General features: G+C 42.8%; 1 protein-coding gene across 12 annotated transcripts in view; it reads left to right on the top strand.

The window, feature by feature from the left end:
• Positions 1-22,878, top strand: part of UBR5 (ubiquitin protein ligase E3 component n-recognin 5) — a 160,715-nt gene that overhangs the window by 51,235 nt on the left and 86,602 nt on the right. For all 12 annotated transcript variants that reach the window (XM_030553626.1, XM_030553617.1, XM_030553625.1 and 9 more), the window contains 5 exons: positions 949-1,065; positions 1,152-1,262; positions 1,996-2,150; positions 7,006-7,123; positions 19,142-19,326. In XM_030553626.1, coding sequence (XP_030409486.1) covers positions 949-1,065; positions 1,152-1,262; positions 1,996-2,150; positions 7,006-7,123; positions 19,142-19,326 — 686 coding nt within the window. The remainder of the gene's footprint in view (positions 1-948; positions 1,066-1,151; positions 1,263-1,995; positions 2,151-7,005; positions 7,124-19,141; positions 19,327-22,878) is intronic.

Below are 22,878 nucleotides of genomic sequence, written 5' to 3'. Positions count from 1 at the left end.
TAAAGGTGCACATACTGGGTTGTGGTACTGAGACCCTAATAGAATTTTAAAATTAAGGGAACACTGACAACTTGGATGTGTGTTAATTTATTATCTTAAAAAAAATTCTTGATCACCTTTTAAATGATATATTTTGAATTAAAAAGAAAAAACTTTAAAAATAAATACAGGTGCAGACAGACATACAGAGAGGCTCAGAGGCAATGAGAGCAATAACAAAAATGCTCATGCCCAGCCTTGTTTCCAGCTCCCCTTTTATGTGTGCACACATCTGCCTACTGCTTGTTGTCCATTCAGCTCTCTTCCTGTTACTCATCACCATACTCCAGCAGGGTGTGAAAAAAGGCACTTTCCATCACCAAAAATGTAATTGAGTGTCCACAAAAGTGCTGTCAAATGTATAATGTAAAAGAGACTTCAAATATATTTTTCTCAAATCTTGTAGTTATATTTTTAGTAGTCATTGATAACAGTAATGGGTGCAAAAATTTCCACATGAAAATGGGACTTTTCCAAACTGATAAATTCTGCCCCTAATAGGACACTTATCTGTAACATTTAAATATCCTTCCTTTTGTATCTTTAAGCCAAAAACCACACTGTCATAAATATTTTGTGGCTGTGAATTGAATTTTTTTAATGTGATTGGCAAATTGTGATATTACTGAACTGAAGGAAAACAAGTCCCTGAATAAAATATCTTGAATATTTCATTATTTGTTTCTGAAAGCATGATCAGCTTCAGGCAACACGTTAGACAATTTTTTTACTACCGAATTTTAAATTCAATGGAACTCTAATAGTACAGATGTCTTGATTAAAATTTCAGTAACCATTATAAGCTCTGTTTTGCAAACTTGACATTTTTTGTTTGTTAAAATCTGCTGTTACTCAAAAGGTTTTAGTTTATAGCACTGCCATTTTAGATATTACCTTTTTCATTTGTAGGATGGAACAAAGTTTATTTCTATTGGAGCTCTATATTCTGAGCTTGTGGCAGTTAGCAGTAAAGGGGAACTTTATCAGTGGAAATGGAGTGAATCAGAGCCTTATAGAAATGCACAGGTACTGTACATCCTTAAATCTATCATTAAAATAATTCTATAAGTATGAATTTTTATAAAATAATAACCTCTTTTATGCTTTCAAAGAATCCTTCATTACATCACCCACGAGCAATGTTTTTGGGGTTAACCAATGAAAAGATAGTGCTCCTTTCTGCAAATAGTATCAGAGCAACTGTAGCCACAGAAAATAACAAGGTATGAGATTCTTTTCTTTGTTGTTGAGTTCATGATTAAACTTTTGGGGGGTTTTCAGCCACTGTTTTGCTCTATGAAGAATAAGTAAACCAAAGTCTGCAGCTATAAGTCAGTAGTGTAAATTAATTTAATTATAAAGATCATATTGAATAATCTTTGACGGGTTCAGCTTTCATAATTGTCTTATTTTGTACTATAGGAATTTAAATCAAAAGCAGTTCTGAGGTCTTTCTGTGAGCAAAGATTAAAAGGTAGTACCAACCTCCAGGAACTCTTAAGCAATGAAGGGCTGTCCATCTTATCAAATTACCAAAAACTTTAAATTTTCTGCTGCACTGAAATCTAAGGTTAGAGAGGCCTAATTCTGGAATGGAGTTAAAGATATTTGAGCTCCAAATACAGTAAAACAGATTATACAAACAGTAAGTTTGTTTTGATCAATAATAGATGCATCCTAAAAGGTATACAGTTCAAGTGCGGTTTGGTTACATATCCACATTTGATGAAATCCTTTGACAGCAGTACCCTTTCAGTGTTTTGATACTTTCATTTTCTGTCTGAGACCAGAACTGGAAGGGAAAGTTATCCAGATAGATCAGAACTTTAAAAGACCAGTTCTAAAACTGGAGTAAAGGTTGGGGTGCTGATACTTTTCCCAAACTGATTATCCTGAAAAATGTAAGGAGTTTGTTTAGGATGCAGTGTTGTTTTTTTCCCCTCCTCTTCCTTTTAGGTTGCTACCTGGGTGGATGAAACTTTAAGCTCTGTAGCTTCTAAATTGGAACACACTGCACAGACATACTCAGAGCTGCAGGGAGAACGGATAGTTTCGTTACATTGTTGCGCTCTTTATACCTGTGCTCAGCTAGAGAACAACTTGTACTGGTGGTAAGTATATATGGTATTGAATATATTAGTCCAAACGTATCTGCAAACCCATTATAATGACGTGCACTGCAAGGAAACTTCATGTTATACTTCTAGTGATGAAGTTCTGTCACTCCGGTTTCGTGGCTTATACTATCCTTGAGGGAAGTATTTGTGTTATTGCACACTCTGATTACAAAAGAGGAAAGCATTGGACCTGGCTGGAATCAAGAGATCTGGGGTTTATTCCTAGCTCTACCACAAACTTCCTGTGTGACTTTGAGGAAGTATACCTCTACCTCAATATAATGCTGTCCTTGGGAGCCAAAAAATCTTACTGCGTTATAGGTGAAACCGCGTTATATCGAACTTGCTCTGATCCACTGGAGTGCTCAGCCCTGCCCCCCTGGAGCACTGCTTTACCACATTATATCTGAATTCGTGTTGTATCGGGCCGCGTTATATCGGAGTAGAGGTGTAATTGAAATTCTTTTTTTTTTTAATTTTGTAAAATGGGATACTGTGATACCTTGAAGTTAAATCCATTAGTATTCAGATGGGATAGTGATAGGAAAGTTGATAAAGAAATGATTATAGAGAAGACTGGTTTTGCTAATTGTGCTGTGAAACTGATACCATTATTGTATTGTAGCTGAGGAACAGCTATATAATACAAACAGGTGCCACTAAGGTGTCAAGAGTCTAGATATGCCTATAAAGATATACTTTCATCATTGGAGTCCGATGACTGACTGCGTAGATTATGACAGCCTTGCTACGAGCTACAAAATTTAGGACATTAGACTGAGACTGCAATATAGATAATGAAGAAAATTGTCTTGTCAAGTTGGGTTGTCATCTGCCAATCCAGATAATAGAGTTGTTCTTATAGGGAAAATAAATGCTTGTTGGCTGAGTGTTTTCCTCTGGTTTTACATAGTTTTACAAAGTTTTAATATATTTTTCAGGCCTTTTCAAATAATATGAAAAACAAACTTACCTGTGTATGCTGTCATTTTTTCTCCCATAGGGTTCTGTGGCTAGAATGTTATTCAGTCTGATTCACAAACTATATTGCTGGCTTAAATGCATGCTGAAAATTTGGATGAAATAACCCCCCATAAATTGCTGAAATATTGTTAAAAGATTTCTATTTGTAAAACTTCATTGAGTTTTTAAAATGTCAAGTTTTCCGGACATAAAAAGGTAGAAGTTCATTTTTCCAAGCATTTAAAAAAATGAAAATACATTTCTAATTACAATGAGTTGACATGCATATCAGTGCCATTTTCAGTGCTCACCCTGTTTTATCTGTGCTTCACTCAAGAGTTATGCAAAATCTAAGCAAGACTTGCTTATGGTGGTAGGGATCTCAAGTAGCTTTTGTTATAGTGGGGTTAAATATTCACTGACCAATTACTTGCAAGCACTGAAAATTTGAGATTCTAAATATCTTTCTGATTGACTTCTGGTCAATCTTTAGCAAATACTCCCCAAACAAAATCGCAGCCAGATATATGAGGAAACTGGGTGTTACTCCTAATTTTGAAATTTGGGGCAGAGCGGTAGTAGAAATCACCACTTGCTGATTTTTTTTTTCTTGATTGTAAAACCAACTGTTTAGTAATGTCATCGCGAACATGGTTCATTCTAGAGCATCATTCAGAATGGCAACCAGTAAACCACAACTTTGGGGGGACCTGAATACTGGAAACTTTTGCATGCCTTCTTACCTTTTTTGAATAATCAGCCCATTGTATTTAAGAGATTGTTATACTATTGAAAAATTAACTACAAATTTAATTATCCTGCAGGGCCTATCACTAGTTAGGTATGTTTAACTTGAATATTGACAGTCATGTATTTGCCATCTGATTATGTAGACATGAGCATCTATTAATCATAATTCTTTTTCCAAAAAAAAAAAATCAGAATTGCGGACAGGCATGGTAGAGAGAGTATCCCATGCTGTTTATACTGTGGCTAGGCTATGGTAAAAAGGTGTCTTCTATGTAAATCATATTATCTAAATAAAATTGGCTTAACGCTGTTTGAAAACCACACTTTGTTTCAGTGTACACCAGGGGTCAGCAACCTTTTGGACATGGTGTGCCTAGTCTTAATTTATTCACTCTAATTTAAGACTTCGTGTGCCAGTCATACATTTTAACGTTTTTAGAAGGTCTCTTTCTAGAAGTCTATAATATATAACTAAACTATTGTTGTAGGTAAAGTAAAAAAAAAAAAAAAAAAAAAAAAGGTTTTAAAAATGTTTAAGAAGCTTCATTTAAAATTAAATTAAAATACAAAGCCCCCCGGACCAGTGGCCAGGACCCAAGCAGTGTGAGTGCCACTTAAAATCAGCTCGCGTGCCGCCTTCGGCATGCGTGCCATAGGTTGCTTACCCTTGGGTAAACACAGTTAACCGCCTCTAGCTTTATAGTCTGAGGTTGTAACTTGACTTGCTAAAATCAAGGTAAGGGTGTTAGGATTTTCATTTGCATTGTAGCTGCATCAATCTAACTCAGTTAGGGGGGAAAAGTATCTAGATGAGGAAAAAATATGATGATCTGGAAATCACACTTAGGCCATGGCCACACCAGGACAAAGTGTTGTTTAACCTGCTTTAAAAAAAAATAGTCTTCCAACACCACTCTTTTCTCCAGTAAAGAGAAGGCTTTGGGAATTGTTGCAGTCATGGTGAGGACAGCCTCAATATGTTTAGAGACTGATTGCCAAAGAGAGTTGGTATTTGCTAATTAGTTGTTTTTGCATTTCAAGAAAATTGATTCAAGTTGTACTTGTTACCTGATTTACCCTTGGTGCATGTATCCTTGCTACTATCCAGAGCTGATCCTGGCACTGAGTACAGAGTAGAGCACTAAGAACCCATGTGCAAAAAGCTCTTGTGGTGTTTACATAGAGTTCCAGTGGAGAGAATATTGTAATTGCTTCTCATCCTCAATCTCTTGAATGGCTGCACATCTTCCATCTGCTGTGTTGTCAGGCTGGTGTGACAATGTAGTATTTTAAAATATATTTAAACAGCTTCACCTTTGTTCTTTTGTTGAGCTAGATCCAAAATGCCATTATGATCAGATGACTTGAAATTGGCCCCTTTTTCCTGACTGTATCTCTGTATAGTGCAAATTATATCTGCATTAAACATTGAATGCGCTGCAAGTGGTGTTTCTTCCTTGTTTCTTTAGCAGTCTAGATTCTATATTGTGGTATAGAAAGCAGGACAAAAAATTTAGATTTCTAAATAGCATGTTGAGTTCAGTACAGGCAGTTGAGGAAAAAAAAATATTTATAAAGTGAGCATTTTGATATAAGAGTGTTTTGAGGTGGAATGAATATGGAATGGCTGAGGGCTTTTGGCAGGGTTGTGTTTTACCATGCCTTCCATTTAAGGGCTTGTCTACACTACCCAGTTTTGTTGACAGAACTTATGTCGACACCCAAAAGTTGACAAAAACAAAAATCGCCAAAGGGGTATTTGCTACTCTGTCGACAGATCATGTCCACACTGGGGACACCATCATCGACAGGACGATCAATGCATTGTGGGTATGTATCCCACAATGCAGTGTTATGGGAAGAAAGAGCTGATCACCCCACATCTTGGGATTTTCTCCAAGTTCTCCCACAGCCCCCTCAGCTGTGGAGAGCAGCAGCATAGCAGCTCTGTTCCCCTGCCCCTGCAGCAGCAGTCTACCCTCCAGTACACCCAAAGACTCTAGGCACCGGATGTCGCCGGCACCGAAGTCGGCTCCAAGACGCTCGCTCTCCCCGAGGTTGAGGAAGGCCAAGACTCCTGCTGCTTCGGCACCACCCGCACCACAGCCAGAGAGTATGCGTAGGTCAGATCACCCGCCGCCGACACCCACTGTGGCGCCGACTAAATTAGAACTGTCGATTCCGGTCCCACAAGGGCCGTCGAGTCCAGCGCCTGTTAGCTCCCCAGCACGTGCCGCGGTAGAGCTCACCATGCCGTCCACGCCAGAGGCGTTCTCAGTGGCGAGGGACCTCAACCTCGGGGAGAGGGAGCATCGTGGAGCCGACTTCGGTGCCGGCGATGTCCGGTGCCGAGAGTCTTTGAGTGTACCGGTGTGGTCCGGTGCCGCGGAGACGCTTCTGCTCACCGGCTGACCAGTGCTCGGTGCCAAAGGTGGAGGGGTGAGAGCCGCCTCCATAAGGAGCTGTTTAAGCCTGATGTCCCGCTCCTTTTTTGTTCGTGGCTTGAAAGCCTTGCAAATGGGGCACTTAGCTGTCAAGTGCGATTCCCTGAGGCACTTCAATCAGGAGTCGTGCGGATCTCCTGCTGGCATCGGCCTGTGGCAGGCCGAGCACGGTTTGAAACCCGGTGAGCCGGGCATGGGCTCCGGCACTGGGTGCAGGGAAGGGGCTACTCTCCGAACCCCACTAACTATATAAAAAAGAATAACTATATACAGGATAACGAACGAGAAACTACTAGTAGCTAGGGAAGTGGAGGTCAGCTAAGCCGCACTCCACTGTTCCAGCGACTGACACGGGTGGTAAGAGGGAACTGAAGGGTGGCTGGGTCGGCTGGGGTATATATCCGGTGCCATAGTGGCGCCACTCCAGGGGGTGCCCAGCCGACTCACCGAGTGTTGCTAGAGTAAAATGCCTTCCTACGAACGTGCACGCGGCGCGCCCACACCTAACTGGAATGGATATGAGCAACACATCTCAAAGAACAAAAGGTGAGTAACCGTCTTTTGTGGTGTGTATACTCTCGCCTTTTGGTGACAAAACTTGCCAATGTAGACGAGCCCTAAGTTGTAGACTTGAGAAGCTCAAGACACTTCTTTTGTAGTTCTTGGTTTAATAATTTGTTTTCTTTCCTTAGGGGAGTAGTTCCTTTTAGCCAAAGGAAGAAGATGCTAGAAAAGGCCAGAGCAAAAAATAAAAAGCCCAAGTCTAGTGCTGGCATCTCTTCAATGCCAAATATCACAGTTGGCACGCAAGTAAGTACAACCACTGTATCGTGAGCTGTCTTAAGTGTTGTGGGACAGGGATACAGTTGTCCAAAAATATCAGGCGCCATTCTCCATTTATACTAAAGCCTTGTCTGTGCACAAAAGTTATCACTTTTACTATGCTGGTATAGTTAAAGTGCTGCAACCCCATATGTGTCGATTCAGTTATGCTGGTATAGCTTATTCCTCTAAATTTACAGGAAACAAGCTGTCACAGTTCCAGGTAACTGCATCTCTGACTGCCTTCTGGTATCTCTTGAGGGCACTCACTTAGGTGACGGATAGAGGCCTAAGACCTGTCTCAGGATGGGATCCCATGATCCTTTCTTCCCAGGCTGGGGACTTAGGCTGCAGGTTTCTGCAATTTATTGTGATTATCTCAGCAGGTCTGACTTTTTAGTTGAGCACCTGCAGTCCTGTTTCAGAGACAGTGACAGGGTTAACCGGTGATCAGACAGCTCTAACAAAGCTAAGTGCTGTTTATTCAGAATAAAAGCATTACAAAGAAAACATCTTATGCATGTCTGGTGACTGCCTGTTCAGTTAATCTCCCACATAGAGACCGTACTAGGACTAATGTACATTAGGTCTTTTCTGCAGGGCTTGCCTCTCTTGTTCAATCTCATGTTCTTGGTTTGAGTGTGAGTGGTGACTGTTCATGGCAGATATTTTATATTGTTTCAAGTTCATCTCCCAGGCCTCTTACCAAGTCAAACTAGTATATGCTATTTCCCTTGAAGGAGATGGGGGCGAAACTTCCACAGATTTGTTACTTGTCTTGTTTCACCGGTGAGGATTAGTATCAAATTATTCCTCATTGACTTCAGTTCTTGCAGAAAACCCTTTAGTTCACTTGTGGAGTCAGGAATACAAATAACATTTAAAATTGATGCAGCTGTTTTTGAGTATTCCATGTGCTCATAACATCTATCACATCTCAGTGCTATAGATAGGGCCCTACCAAATTCATGGTCCATTCTGGTAAATTTCACGGTCATAGGATTTTAAAAAATCTTAAATATTGTGGCTTCGCATATTTAAATCTGAAAGTTACCGGTGTTGTAATGGTGGGGGTCCTGACTGAAAAGGAGGCTGTGAGGGGGTCATAAGGCCATTGTTGGGGATGGCATTGCGGTATTGCCATCCTTAGTTCTGCACTGCTGCTGGTGACGGTGCTGTTTTCAGAGCTGGGCACCAGCCCAGCAGACACTGAGCTCTGAAGGAAGCACAGAAGTAAGGATTGCAGTACTGTGAGCCCCCTACAATAGCCACATTTCTCAGAGGAGACCAGCTTTCACGGTCCCTGACACGTTTTTCATGCCCATGAATTTAGTAGGGCCCTACCAATAGGCTTTGAATAGTTGATGTTTCCAACATATCACGTGTCACATAAGCTATACCAGTATAAGGCACCTTTATACCGGTACAACTACATCCAGTGAAGGGGTTGTATAGATTTTATTACTTTGTTTAGCAAGGTGGATTAAAAAAGTAGAAGGGCACAAAATTAACATGGCATACACATTGAATAGATTAAAAAACTGGCAAACTCTGGGTCTCGAAATGTAATTGTAAATAGGAAATCATCATCAAATGTCTGTTTCGGGGGGACAGGGCGATCCTACAGGGATCAGTCCTTGGCCGTATGCTATTTAACACTTTCATCAATGATCTGGAAGAAAACAAAAAATCATGGAGAGTTTTCAGATGACACAAATTTGGAGCGTGGACAAATCGCTGGTAGAAAGAGGCTTGGATTGTTTGGTAAGCAGAGCACAAGTAATGCGTTTTAAGTGGCTAAATGTAAACATACATCTAGGAACAAAGAATGTAAGTCATACTTATGGAATCAGGGACTCTATCCTGGGAAGCAGTGGTTCTGAAAAAGATTTGGGGGTCATGATGGATAATTAACTAAACATGAGCTCCCAATGCAATGCTGTGGCCACAGGGGAAAATATGATCCTTGGATGCGTAAACTGGAGATTCTCGAGTAGGAGTAATGAGATGGTTATGCCTTTGTGTTTGTTACTGGTACAGCCACTCCTGGAATAGTATCCAGCTTTGATGTCCACAATTCAAGAAGGAGGTTGATAAATTGGAGAGGGTTCAGAGAAAAGTCATGTGAATGATGTTAAAGGATTAGAAAACCTGTTTTATAGTGATAGATTCAAGGACCCAATCTGTTTACTAGAGCTGTTGTTTAACTGCAGTGAACTCATGATTAACTCAAAAAGATCAATCGAGATTAATAGCCATTTTAATTGCACTGTTAAACAATAGAATATCAATTGAAATTTCTTAAATATTTTGGATATTTTTCTACTTTTTCAAATATTGATTTCAATTACAATACAGAATACAAAGTGTACAGTGCTCACTTTATACTTTTATTAAATATTTGCACTGTAAAAACAATAAAGGAAATAGTATTTTTCAGTTCACCTCATACAGATACCATAGTGCAAGCTATTTATTGTGAAAGCACAACTTACAAATGTAGATTTTTTTTGTTTGTTTCGATTTTGAGTGCAGTTATGTAACAATGTAAAACTTCAGAGTCTATAAGTCCACTCAGTCCTACTTCTTGTTCAGCCAATCACTAAAAGAAACAAGTTTGTTGACATTTACGGGAGATAATGCTGGCCGCTTCTCATTTACAGTGTCACCTGAAAGTGAGAACAGACGTTCGCATGGCACTTCTGTAACTGGCATTGCAAGGTATTTACGTGCCAGATATGCTAAACATTTGTATGACCCTTCATGCTTTGGCCACCAATCCAGAAGACATGCTACCATGCTGATGACACTTGTTAAAAAAATAATGCGTTAATTAAATTTGTGACTGAACTCCTTGGAGAATTGTATGTCTCCTGCTCTGTGTTTTCCCCATATTCTGCCATGTATTTCATGTTATAGCAATCTCGGATGATGACCCAGCACATGTTCATTTCAAGAACACTTTCACTACAGATTTGACAAAACACGTAGAAAGTACCAATGTGAGATTTCTAAAGATAGCTAGAGCACTCAACCCAAGGTTTAAGAATCTGACGTGCCTTCCAAAATCTGATTGGGATGGGATCTGGTGCATGTTTTCAGAAGTTTTAAAAGAGCAGTACTCAAATGTGGAAACTCCAGAACCTGAGCCACCAAAATAGAAAATCAACCTTCCGCTGGTGGCTTCTGACTCAGATGATGAAAATGAACATGCGTCTGTTTGCACTGCTTTGGATTGTTACTGAGCAGAACCCATCATCAGCATGGAAGCATGTATTCTGGAATGGTGGTTGAAGCATGAAGGGACATATGAGTCTTTCAACGCCAGCTACAACAGTGCCATGCAAACACCTGTTCTCACTTTGAGGTGACAGTGCTGCCCACTTCTTGTTTACAATATCTCCTGCAAATGTAAACAAACTTGTTTATCTGAGCAATTGACAGAACAAAGAAGTAGGACTGAGTGGACTTGTAGGCTCTAAAGTTTTGCGTTTTTATTTTTGAATGCAGTTATTTTTTGTACATAAATCTATATTTGTAAGCTCAACTTCCATGAGGGAGAGATTGCACTACAGTACTTGAATTGAAAAATACTAATTTATTTTTACAGTGCAAGTATTTATAATAAAAAATAAAAGTGAGCACTGTACATTTTGTATTCTGCGTTGTAATTGAAACCAATATATTTGAAAATGTGAAAAACATCCAAAAATATTTATATAAATAGTGTTTGTGATGGGTTGAATCATGGAAACCATCTTAGGGCTCCCAACTGATGTTCAAGACTACTTCTGCTCCTGCTTTCCCTGCCCTCCCAGCTTGGGAATTCAGTGGTGCCTGGTTTGAGCCAGACCCGCTAGCCTATTGCAAACCCAGACCCAGGTCTGAACCACGTCCTCCAACAGCTGTAGGCTTAAACTGAAAGCAGCTTAAGTAGTATTCCTGTCTTTAACACTCAGATGCCCAACTCCCAATGGGGTCCAAACCCCAAATAAATCCCTTTTACTCATCTAAAACTTATTCAGGGTAAACTCATAAATTGTTTGCCCCCTATAACACTGATAGAGAGGTATGCACAGCTCTTCCGCGGGCCCCCCCCCCCCCGGTATTAATACATACTCCTGGGTTAATAAGTAAAAAGTGATTTTTATTAAATACAGGAAATAGTATTTTAGTGGTTCCAAGTAATGGCAGACAGAACAAAGTGAATTACCAAGCAGAATAAAACAAAACATGCAAGTCTAAGCCTAGTACAATAATAAAACTGAATACAGATAAAATCTCGCCCTCAGATGTTTCAATAAGTTTATTTCACAGTCTAGATGCCTTCCTAGTCTGGGCACAATTCTTTTCTCTGGTACAGCCCTTGTTCCAGCTCAGGTGGTAGTAGCTAGGGGATTTCTCATGATGGCTGCCCCCTTTGTGCCACCCACTTGTATATCTTTTGCATAAGGCAGGAATTCTTGTACCTCTGGGTTCCCAGCCCTCCTTCTCAATGGAAAAACATCAGGTTAAAGATGGATTCCAGACAGGTGACATGATCACATGTCACTGTAAAACCCCAAGCCTTCATTCCTTCCAGCCTGACTCACAAGAAGGCCTGCCTGCAAACAGAGCCCATCCACAGTCAATTGTCCTGGTTGATGGGAGCCATCAAGATTCCAAACCACCATTAATGGCCCACACTTTGCATAATTACAATAGGCCCTCAGAGTTATATTTCTAGTTTCAGATACAAGAGTGATACATTTATACAAATAGGATGACCGCACTCAGGAGATTATAAACTTTGTAATGGTGCCTTACAAGAGACCTTTTGCATGAAGCATATTTTAGTTACATTATATTCACACTCATCAGCATACTTTCATAAAATCATGTAGAGTGCAATGTCACAGCGTTCTTTTGTTTAACAGCACGATTAATCGAAATTAATTTTTTTAATGCTGGACAACCCTATTGTTTACCTTAACAAAGGGAAGGCTAAGGAGTGACTTGATCACAGCCTATAACTACCTGTGTGGGGAACAGACATTTGATAATGGACTCTTCTTTCTAGCACACAAAGGTATAATAATGGTCGGATGTTGAAGTGAGACAAGTTCAGACTGGAAATAAGTCATTGTTTCAGTGTCTAATTACCCTCACTTAAAAATGTATCAAGTGTTGTAGTGGAATCTCCAACACTGGTGATTTTTAAGATCAAGATTGGATTTTTTTAAAAATTTGATATGCTGTAGTTCAAAAAGAATAATTCTGCGGGGAAGTTCTATGACCTATGTCATACAGGAGATCAGACTGGATGATCACAGTGATCCCTTCTGACCTCAGAATCTGACCTACTCTTATTTTGGTTTTTAAAACCAAAATAAGTCAATCCAAACACTGTGTAGACCAGGCCTGAGGTCCCTTTACACTGTTCTCTGAAACCCAAGCAAATAGATGTTGTTGGGATCACCTGCATTTCTTAACAGCTGTGTACAACTTTGTAATAGTGTATAAGAGTCGTTGCTGTCCAGTTCTGAACATCAGTTCTTCTTAGAGAGCTTGCTAATGTTGATTCCATTCTAGGTGTGTGTGCGCCCATGTGTACAGTCATCACATACTTTTGCCTTAGTGGTATTTGTAGGGTTAGCTGTGGTGCCCCCTTGAGTACCTATCATGCGTCGGTATATGAGGTACCACTGACCATACCCCCTCTTCCTTCTTACCGCCAGTGATGTTTGGTCGGCGCACTGTGTCTTAAATGGCAAGAGTGTTAGTGGTTCTTATAGTCCATTGTTCTGTCTCCTTTGTATTTAGTTGATAGGTACTTAAACCATTAAGTGTTAGAGTAGTAGTTTCGGAGTTAGAGTCCCAGCTGGGGACTTCGCCTTGGACCAGGGCATGCTCCATTCTCTAGGCTTTAACCCATGCTCATCGTACAGCCGGACGATGCCCATTAACAACCCCCATGAGCGGTGTTTGGGGAAGTCCCACAGAAAGGATAAGTGAAGGATTTGCAAATACTTTTGCCCTCAAACTCAAAAGGAGTGGGATATCCTCTTGGAGGCTACACTTCATCCTGTCTGAGACCTCTCGATCGGACTCCATGCCTGGCGCTTCGGCATTAGCATGCAAAGCATTGCTAGCACCAGAATCTGCCTGGCACCGTTTCCCCCTTGCCCGTGCCTAAGAAACATCTGAAGTCGAAGTGCCTACCGGCACTGCAGGAAAAAGGGGCTTTGGGCAAAGGACCTGTTAGGCCACATGCCTGACCTGGAGCTACTTGGGTGTACCGCTGTGGTTGGAACCCCTAGCCCAGCTAGGGATCCACCTCCAACTCCTGGGAACAGTAGGGGGTTTCAGCCACTCATAGGGCCACGTGTCCCCGAAGTGGGCCTGGCAGCCAAAGAGAAAGTAGGCCGGTTGGCGCTACCGACGCCAAGCCAGGTGATAGAATTGGCTACGGTCCCGGTATCTAAAGGAGAAGCGGAGCATCCCTGGATTGCAGGTGTTGATCCCCATCACCATGGTCTAGGACTTCAGCAGTGCAGCCTTGGTCCTCAGTTAGAAGACCCAGGTCCCTGATGCAAAGATCTCTACCTACAGGGCATGCTGAGTCATGATGCTGATCCCTGTACTCATGGTGCCGACGGACCTTCCACCAGAGATCACCACAGTGCAGATCACCATCACCTGGGTGGTCTCCCGGGCATCGATATCTCATCTCTTCTCTTCTCCCCTCCCCCCCACCCGGGGGGGGTTGTTCCCAGTTGTGGCACCAGTCTCCAGCTCCCTGCTACCGCTCTTCGGGAAGGCACAGATCCTCACCCTCTCCTTACCAGTCGCCAATGAGGGTCTGTTGGCAGGCTCAGGCATCTACGGCTCCACCTGGTCACCAGGAAGGCAGTGGTCCAAGTCGGAAGGGGAGTTCAGCCCCTCACCGATAAAAGGCTTATCGCCATTGGTGCACCTCCTGTGGCGGCTGCATGGAAGCAGTGGCACTGGCCGTGGCCTGCTCATTACCAGTACTGGAACCCGTGGGGTGTACCTGTTATGCTGGTCTTGTACTCCCCCTGTTCCTCCCAGGCCAGTTTGGGCAAACTGCCTTTGGCACAGCTGGCACCAGAGTCAGAGCACAGTGCTGAATCCATTGTGGGGGCGACTCAGCAAGCCCCGATGCCCAAGGAGCCATCCCCAGATGAGCAAAGGGATGCCGCTCTTCCCCTGTGGTGCAGTTGTCTTTGTCATCTCTGGATGAAGTGGTAGCAGGTCCCTTGCAAACAAGCAGCCCACCTTATGACTTGGAGGTTAACCTGAACTTGGAGGTCAAGGAGCTAGCGAAGGAGTCTGACCTCTTTAATGTCATGCTCTTCTCCACCCTGGCCCGGGTCCCGTTGCCTGTCCACCTAGGGGTCCTGAAAATTGCTAAGTCTTTGTGGAGACCCCCCTCTTCCATTCCACCTTCCTATGAGAAGGCAGAAAAGAAGTGCTATGCGCTAGCAAATACCTGTATACCCACTTCCAGTGGGGTCCCTGGTCATGTCCGCCATCAACAAAAGGGCGGACATGACCAGGGACCCCACTGGAAGGGCCAAGCGAGCGGCACACAGAAAAATAAAGATGCCAGGATGCTGGACTTATTTGTCAGGAAAATTTATTCAAAACAGCTAGCCTGCAATTTTGGATGTCTAACAATCAGGCCGTGCTAGGCAGGTACAACGTCAAGCTGTGGGACTCCATCAGCAAGTTCAAGGAGGGCCTTCCACAGGAGTTTGCCATCTTGGTGGTGGCGAGAAACGCTCTCCAGATGGTCTGGGATACTGCGGAGTTGGTGCCCAGGGTAGTTGCCTCTGTGGTGGTCATGAGCTGCAGTTCCTGGTTGCAGTCTTCTGGCCTGCCCCAGAAGATGCAGACTACCCTTCAGGACCTCCTGTTTGAGGGAACAGAGCTCTTCTCAGAGCTGACTGATGCACAGCTCTATGGCCTTAAAGACTCCTGTGCCACCCTCTATTCCTTTGGCCTGCAAACCCCTCAGTAGGTTAGAAAGCCATTACGTCTCCTGCCTCCTCCATCGAGGTCCTGGGGTATTTCCCGGTCCAGCTCCTACAGGAAGAAGGACAGAGACAAACTGTTTAAGTGGCGGCACCCTTTGTCTTCCCATTCCTCTTCCCAGCTTGGTTCTTCCAGAGGCCAGAGAAGCCTAAAGCAGGCATTTTGAGGATCCGGGAAATTGATACGCTGCCTTTGACTTAAAGGATATGTATTTTCATATTTCCATTTTCCTGGGGCACAGGTGTTTCTTTCTTTTTTTTTTTTTTTTTTTTTTTTTTTTTTTTTTTTTGGACCACCGCCATTTTCAATTCACGCACTGCTCTTCAGGCTCTCGTCAGCTCCAAGGGCGTTTTACAAAGTGAATAGCGCCAGTGGCTACTTACCTGAGGTATGTAAATTTATCCATACCTTGACAACTGGTTAATTAATAAAGGTGCAGTGTCCTCTACCTGGTTTGCTCCACAAATCACGACCTGCGGTGGTTAATAAATGAGAAAAAATCAGCCTTAGTTCCAGCACACGGATTAGAGTTCATCGAAGCAGTCTTTGACTATTCGCGCCAGGGCTTTCTACCTCAGACCTGGTTCCAGGCCATGGCGGACCTGATCTTGTGTGTGCAGGCCCACCTTCTTGCTGCCGTTCATGCGTGCCTGCAGTTGTTGGGCCACACGGTAGCCTGTACTTACATGATCTGACATGCATGGCTCCACTTCAGGCCATTACAGGCGTGGCTGCCGTCAGTCTGCATCCCCAACAGACACAGCACAGACAATGTGGTCAAGGTCCTGGACCACATCCTGTTATCACTTGCATGGTGGAAAAATTCTGCATCGGCATTGGAGGGAGTTCCGTTCGTGGCCTTCCCTTCATTGGTTACCCTCGTCTCTGATGCTTCGGACCTGAGATGGGGAGCCCACCTGGACAATCTCAGCACGCAAGGTCATTGGTCCTGTCTTGATCATTCCCTACACATCAGTGTCAGAGAGCTCAGAGCAGTCCTTTTGGCTTGCCGTGCCTTCCTACCTCACCTAAAGAGCAGGGTGGTCCAGGTCGTGATGGACAATGCAAGAGCTATGTTCTATATCAGTAAGCAAGATGGAGCCAGTTCATCTACCCTTTTCCAGGAAGCCCTCAGGCTATGGGACTTCTATGTATAACATGACATCTATCTCATAGCCGCACACCTCGCTGGGGCTAGGAATGCCTTGGCAGATTGCCTCAGCAGGATTTTCTAGTCTCGCCATGGGTGGCTTCTCCATCTAGAGGTAGTCAGCATCATCCTCCAGAGGTGGAGTACTCCCCAGGTGGATCTGTTTGCATCCAAGCACAATAGGAAATTCCACGTTTTCTGCTTCTTTTGGGGGTTCGACAGAGACTTCCTGTCAGACACTTTTTCCTGTCCCCGTGGTTGGGGGTGGGAGGGCTCTAATGTACACCTTCCCCCTAATTCCACTGATCCACAGAGTCCTCATGAAGATCAATTAGGACACAGTGAAAGTAATTCTCATAGTGCCAACACTGGTTTGGCATGCTACTGGACTTGTTGATGGCTGCTCAGTTACAGCTACCGCTCCAGTTGGATCTGCTGTCACAAAACCAAGGCAGTCTTCTACATCCGAACTTGGTGGCACTGCACTTTGTCTTGGCTCTTGCATGGTTCAATGCGGGGGAGCAGAAGTGGTCGGCTGGTGTCCAACAGGTCCTGTTGGGCAGCAGAAAGCCTTCCACCAGAGCGACCTACCTGGCCATATGAAAGCAGTTTGCTTGTTTAGACCTTAGGTAACAAGTGGGCCTCGCTGCAGTTGATCTTGGACTACAGGCTGGTCTACACTGGGGAAGGGGTAATCGATCTAAGATACGCATCTTCAGCTAAATGAATAGCGTAGCTGAAGTCGAAATATCTTAGATCGATTTACCTCAGGTCCTCGTGGTGCGGAATCGATGTCCGCGGCTCCCCGTGTCAACTCCGCTACCGTCGCTCGCTCTGGTGGAGTTCCGGAGTCGACGGGAGCACGTTCGGGGAGCGATATATCGCGTCTCTCAGCCTCCCATCCACCGCTCGACGGTAGGTCAGTTTTCACACAGGACATGACTACCAGGTTCCTCAAGGGCCTCGAGCACTTCTACCCGCATGTCAGGGACTTGGTCCCTCTGTGGGACCTGAATCATGTGCTGTCATGGCTCGTGGTACCCCCCTTTTGAGCCTCTGGCTTCCTGCTCTCTCCTCTTCCTTTCCTGGAAAGTCATGTTTTTGTTTGCAGTAACATCTGCCTGCCTGGTCTCTGAGATTAGGGCTCTTACCTCAGAACTGCCCTATATGGGTTTTACAAAGACAAGTTTCAGCTGTGGCCACACCTGGCTTTCCTGCCTGAGGTGGTCTCAGTTTTGTGCAGCCCAGAACGTTTACTTACCTGTTTTTTCCAAAGCAGCGTAAGTCAGAGGAGGAGTGTAGGTTGCATTCCCTAGACTTCAGGAGGGCGCTAGCCCTCTACATTGAAAGGACTAAGCCATTCCGCAAGTTGGAGCAATTGTTCGTCATGGTGACTGACAGGATGGGAGGTTGTCTAGTGCCTTCTCAAAGAATTTCTTCTTGGTTCACTGCATGCATTTGCTGCAGCTACGATCAGGCAAGGATGCTGCCTCTGGCGATCGTGACCGCCCATTCAACCAGAGCGCAAGCCTCTTTGGCAGCTTTCCTAGCCCAAGTGCCTATCCAGGACATCTGTAAGGTGGCCACTTGATCGTCCATCCACACATTAACGTTCCATTACATGCCTATCCAGCTGGCCTGGGGTGATGCTGGTTTCTGTAGAGCAATGCTGCAAGCCGCAAGTCCATGAACTCCGAGCCCACTTCCAAGGATACTGCTTGTGTCCCCTAGAATGGAATTGACATGAGCAAGCACTCGAAGAAAAATGGTTACCTACTTTCCATAACTGTTGTTCAAGATGTGTTGCTCATGTCCATTCTGTTACCTGCCCTCTTGCCCCTCTGTCAGTGTGGCTGGCAAGAAGAAACTGAGAGGGTGTAGGGTTGGCAGCACTGAATATACTGGCGCATGAGCATGGGAGTCAAGTGGGCACTACAGCTGACCCTATGGATACTGGTAAGACAAAAATCTCTGACTGCGCACATGAACGCACATGCACCTAGAATGGAATGGACAAGAGCAATACATCTTGAAGAACACGGCTACCACTCTGAAACCTGTCACCATGCATTTTTTTGTTATAAATTTTAACTAATTGCACTCTACAAATTCACTAGGAGTATAGAACAAACAATACAGATAAAGTAGCTTAATCTACAATTGTTATCTCTTTAAAATCTATGTACATGAGCTTTGCCCAAGGGGTAGCTATTTGTCTATAATTCAATTTGAATTGCTTTAAAAAGTAGTAAAGAATGTATTATGGGCTGCAGGACTAAACACTTGATATACTCTATTGAGAATACTGCTTTATAAGTCATTCAGTATTAGGCTCTGATCTGGTAAATGCTTAGTTTACTCATATAAGCATTTGTCAGACTTGGGCCTGAAAAGGTCTGAAAACAACCTAAGACACTCATGCTGCATGATTATTATAATGGTGCTAGTCACACCCACAGAACAGCATCTTTCCAAGGAGCTGCTGCTTTGTCCTTATTGACTCCCCAGGAGAGGGTGGCACTTTTCTAGGAACACTTTTTTTCCTAGCATTCTTTTCTGAGGCTGGCCCTTTAAGGCTGTAGTTGCTTGGTAAAGTCATATTTGAAATGGCCTTTTTGCAACTAGCAACTGCTGGTTGCATCTGCACCTATTGTGTTCACTCCTCCCCTAAAGTTTTCCCTTTCTAATTGCTGAGGAAATGAAGCACTTTCACAGAGATATGTATGGTCAATGTTTGCTTGTACTCTTATCTGAATCAATATCATTCTTTGTCTGACCTTACATAGAAATATTCATCTATTTCTAACTCTTGTCTGTAGGTGTGTCTGAGAAATAATCCCCTTTATCATGCTGGAGCTGTGGCTTTTTCAATTAGCGCTGGAATTCCTAAAGTGGGTGTCTTAATGGAATCCGTTTGGAATATGAATGATAGCTGTAGGTTCCAGCTTCGATCACCAGAGAGCTTGAAAAACATGGAGAAAGCTAGCAAAACTACTGAGGCAAAGTAAGTGCACTAAAAGAATCTGTATATATTTTTGGAGTGAAAATTTCCTAGTGGCGTAATATTAATTGAGATACCGATTAATTGATACTGGCAATCATGAGTTTGCATCAAGCTTATATGAAGTTTCTGGCAGACTCTGAAATTAAACAAAATTCCCATAGATTCTGCAGGCGGCTGCTGCTGTGAGCTCTTTCCTGACGTCACTGATGGAGATTACCTGGCAAATAACTATTCAGTAAAATTGATTATTTTAGGGGTAATGAGTGAGTGACAGAAACCACTTTTCTATAGTAGAACCTCCACGTTGTGAACACCTCGGGAATGAAGGTTGTAATTCTGAAATGTTCCTAACTCTAAATAAACGTTATGATTCTTTCAAAAGTTTACAATTGAACATGGACTTAATACTGCTTTGAAACTTTACTATGCAGAAGAAAATGCTGCTTTCCCTTCAGTTTTTTAGTAGTTTACATTTAACAGTACTTTACTGTATTTGCATGTTTTATGGTCTCTGAGCTGCCTGATTGTGTACTTCTGGTTCCAAATTAGGTGTGGTGTTGACTGGTCAGTTCGTAACTCTGGTATTTAACTCTCAGATTCTAGTGTATTTAACATTAAATTGATGGGGTTTAGAAACATAGCAGCATATGAGAAAGAAGACTGTCTTGTGAAGAATCTTAGGATAACTGAATCTAAAGGAGAAATTATCAGTGATGGGGATCACGGTAGGCAGGCAAGCAAACAGAGGCATGACAGTGCCACTTGTTGAAACTACTACGCCATTTAAAAAAAACTGTATTGGTCACTGAAAGATTTTCATAGGGCAGTTATTGGTGATTCCAATGTTCTCTGGTATCAGTAGGATTGCTTGATGTGAGAGGGAAAAACAGACTATTGGGATAACTGAGTTGTAAATGTCAGGTGGTCTGACTAAAAGATGATCGGGTTACTGTACACCATATTTATGCGTCAGTCTAGTTCAGTCAGTAAATTGTGTTCTGGAATTAGAGAGAGGAAGAGAGCACCCTATTTGCCTATTGGGTCACTTGACTGTGCTCATTTTTGCTCTCTACCCTGCTCACCTTGAAAATCAATATATTATTACGTTTTTTTTAACTTCATAGTACTTATTTGAAAACTTCCAGAAATTAACGGACTTATCATTTTGATAAGGTTTTGAGCTTGCCTTAGCGCATTTGTTGTAGAAGTTTGTAGTTGCTAAATTGTTTGTGTTTCCTCGGTTCTTAGTCAGACCCTTTTCTGGAAAGTTGACATCTAATAGATACTTAGCCTAACATCCACTAACAACCAGAAATTCATCTTTGTCTAAATAACTTCTTTCAAATAAAAATTTAAGGTCACTGGATAGGGGTGCCATTGTTCTCTCTCCCCATGGTACCTACCAAATGACCAGCTCAGCCATTACTTCCTCCTGGATAGATCAACTGATAACCTGCCAGATGTCACTGTTGCCCTGGCCACTCCTCACAGCATTGGCCACTACTTTTTTCCTTTGTCCTAATGCTGTTCAGGTCAGATGTTTCCACTAGCATTCCTCTTTACCATATCCTTCTCCTGCTTTTAATTGTCATTTCCTCCTCAGAGTGATCGCTAGTATAGCTCAGATGTAAAGAGTGAAGGTAATCTCTAGGAGAAAAATCAGTAAAACAGTGGTTTTCAACCTGTTGTCTGCAGACCCCTGAGGGTCTGCAGACTGTGTAAGATTTCCAAACGGGTTCACTCCTCCATTTGAAACTTTTGTAGGGGTCTGCAAATGAAAAAAGGTTAAAAAATCACAGCAGTAAAATAAGCAAGAACATTCAAAGTAAAGTCCTCATAGGTTCCAGAGGGTATTAGTCCACTTTTTTTTGGGGGGGGGGGTAAGGGAGGGGGAGCGGAAGAGGAGAGACCCTTATTTTTTTGAAATATAGTTGCTTTCCCAAGTAGGGATAATAGTTTTTAATTATTAGTGGTGAGGGACTGAAATTTGCACCACATCTGTTACAAATAAAAAGTACATAGATCTGCAGTACGTATATATAATTTTGGATAGCAAATAGCAAGTTAACACAATTTAAAAGAAAAATGTGTTGCTGATACCCTGTTTTGAGAGGTGGTAGTTGACTTGATGGTCTTGCTTTTACTTTGCTAAATTATTGATTGTTTAATACATGTGACCATATTTTATTGCTTTAGCTTTTATTTGCTTTTGGCGGAATATAATTTCTAGCTGGTATTAGTGCGTGGCAAAGCAATAAATGAGGCTCCTCTGTATATTATAGCAGGAGATTTTTAATTAGGTAAACTATTGATATTTTTTAACAGAACATGGTCGCTGGCTTATAACGTCTTGTCATAACTTGACATTGCACAATTGATGGGGAAGGAAAACAACAATCCCAAAGGAGTGATTTGGTTACTTTATCAATTAGGTTGTTGAATGTTTTACTTAAAAGCTTTGAATTGGTGGTGCCAAAATATAAAGGAAAATACTTGGAAGTGGTCAGACCTCAGCTAAGGCGTATGGGGTTGAGCGAAATCTAGAGTGTTTGTTTATTATTTCATCTCAGAATGAGACTCAGATTTACTGGTAAAGCCTGCGTTTTCAAATTGCCTAAATGTGCTGTGACAAAGTTCCTCTATCTTGGTGGGTCCTGCGCTTATTGATGGATTTGTTTCCCTCAGAGATTCACCATGTGGGTCAGGGAACAGCCCAGAGACCTTCCCCTCTGGTAGAACCTAAAGTCCAAGTTAATTCCTCCTATGTCTGATCAGGAGTTGGGAGGTTTGGGGGGAACCCAAGCCCGCCCTCTACTCCGGGTTCCAGCCCAGGGCACTGTGGACTGCAGCTGTCTAGAGTACCTCCTGGGACAGCTGTGTGACAGCTACAACTCCCTGGGCTACTTCCCCATAGCCTCCTCGCAACACCTTTATCCTCACCACAGGACCTTTTTCCTGGTGTCTGATAATGCTTGTACTCTTCAATCCTCCAGCAATACGCCTTCCCACTCTCAGCTCCTAGTGCCTCTTGCTCCCAGGTCCTCGCATGCATGCTACAAACTGAAGTGAGGTCCTTTTAAATTTGAGGTGCCCTGATTAGGCAGCCTGTCCTAATTGAGGCTAGTGGTTTCTTCTCAATTGGCTCCAGGTGTCCTAATTAGCCTGCCTGCCTTAATTGGTTCCAGCAAGTTCCTGATTGTTCTGGAACTGCCTGTTACCTTACTCAGGGAAAAGGGATCTACTTAATCTGGGACTAATATGTTTGCCTTCGAACACTCTCCTGTATCTGTCTGGCCTGACCCTGTCACAGTGCAGACATTTTAATTGCAATCAAGATGTTGCTACAAGTGTTTGAAACTATGGACATTTAAGCAACAGGAGTGTTATGTGACGACTGAGACTCTTTTGTCTACTGTGTTGTTTCATGGTGGTAAAATTTTACTTGAGCAATTATTACGTATTTTAGTAAGCTGGAAATTGCTTCAGTCTTGATACTAATTATGTTGTGAAAAGCTGTGTGGGGTAGTCTCTCCAAAGTTAGGGTTGCATCCA

This window comes from Gopherus evgoodei, chromosome 2 (assembly GCF_007399415.2).
Source record: "Gopherus evgoodei ecotype Sinaloan lineage chromosome 2, rGopEvg1_v1.p, whole genome shotgun sequence".
Lineage (NCBI taxonomy): Eukaryota > Metazoa > Chordata > Testudines > Testudinidae > Gopherus > Gopherus evgoodei.
The sequence above is the reverse complement of the archived record's forward strand: the minus strand, read 5'-3'. Positions and strand labels throughout refer to the sequence as shown.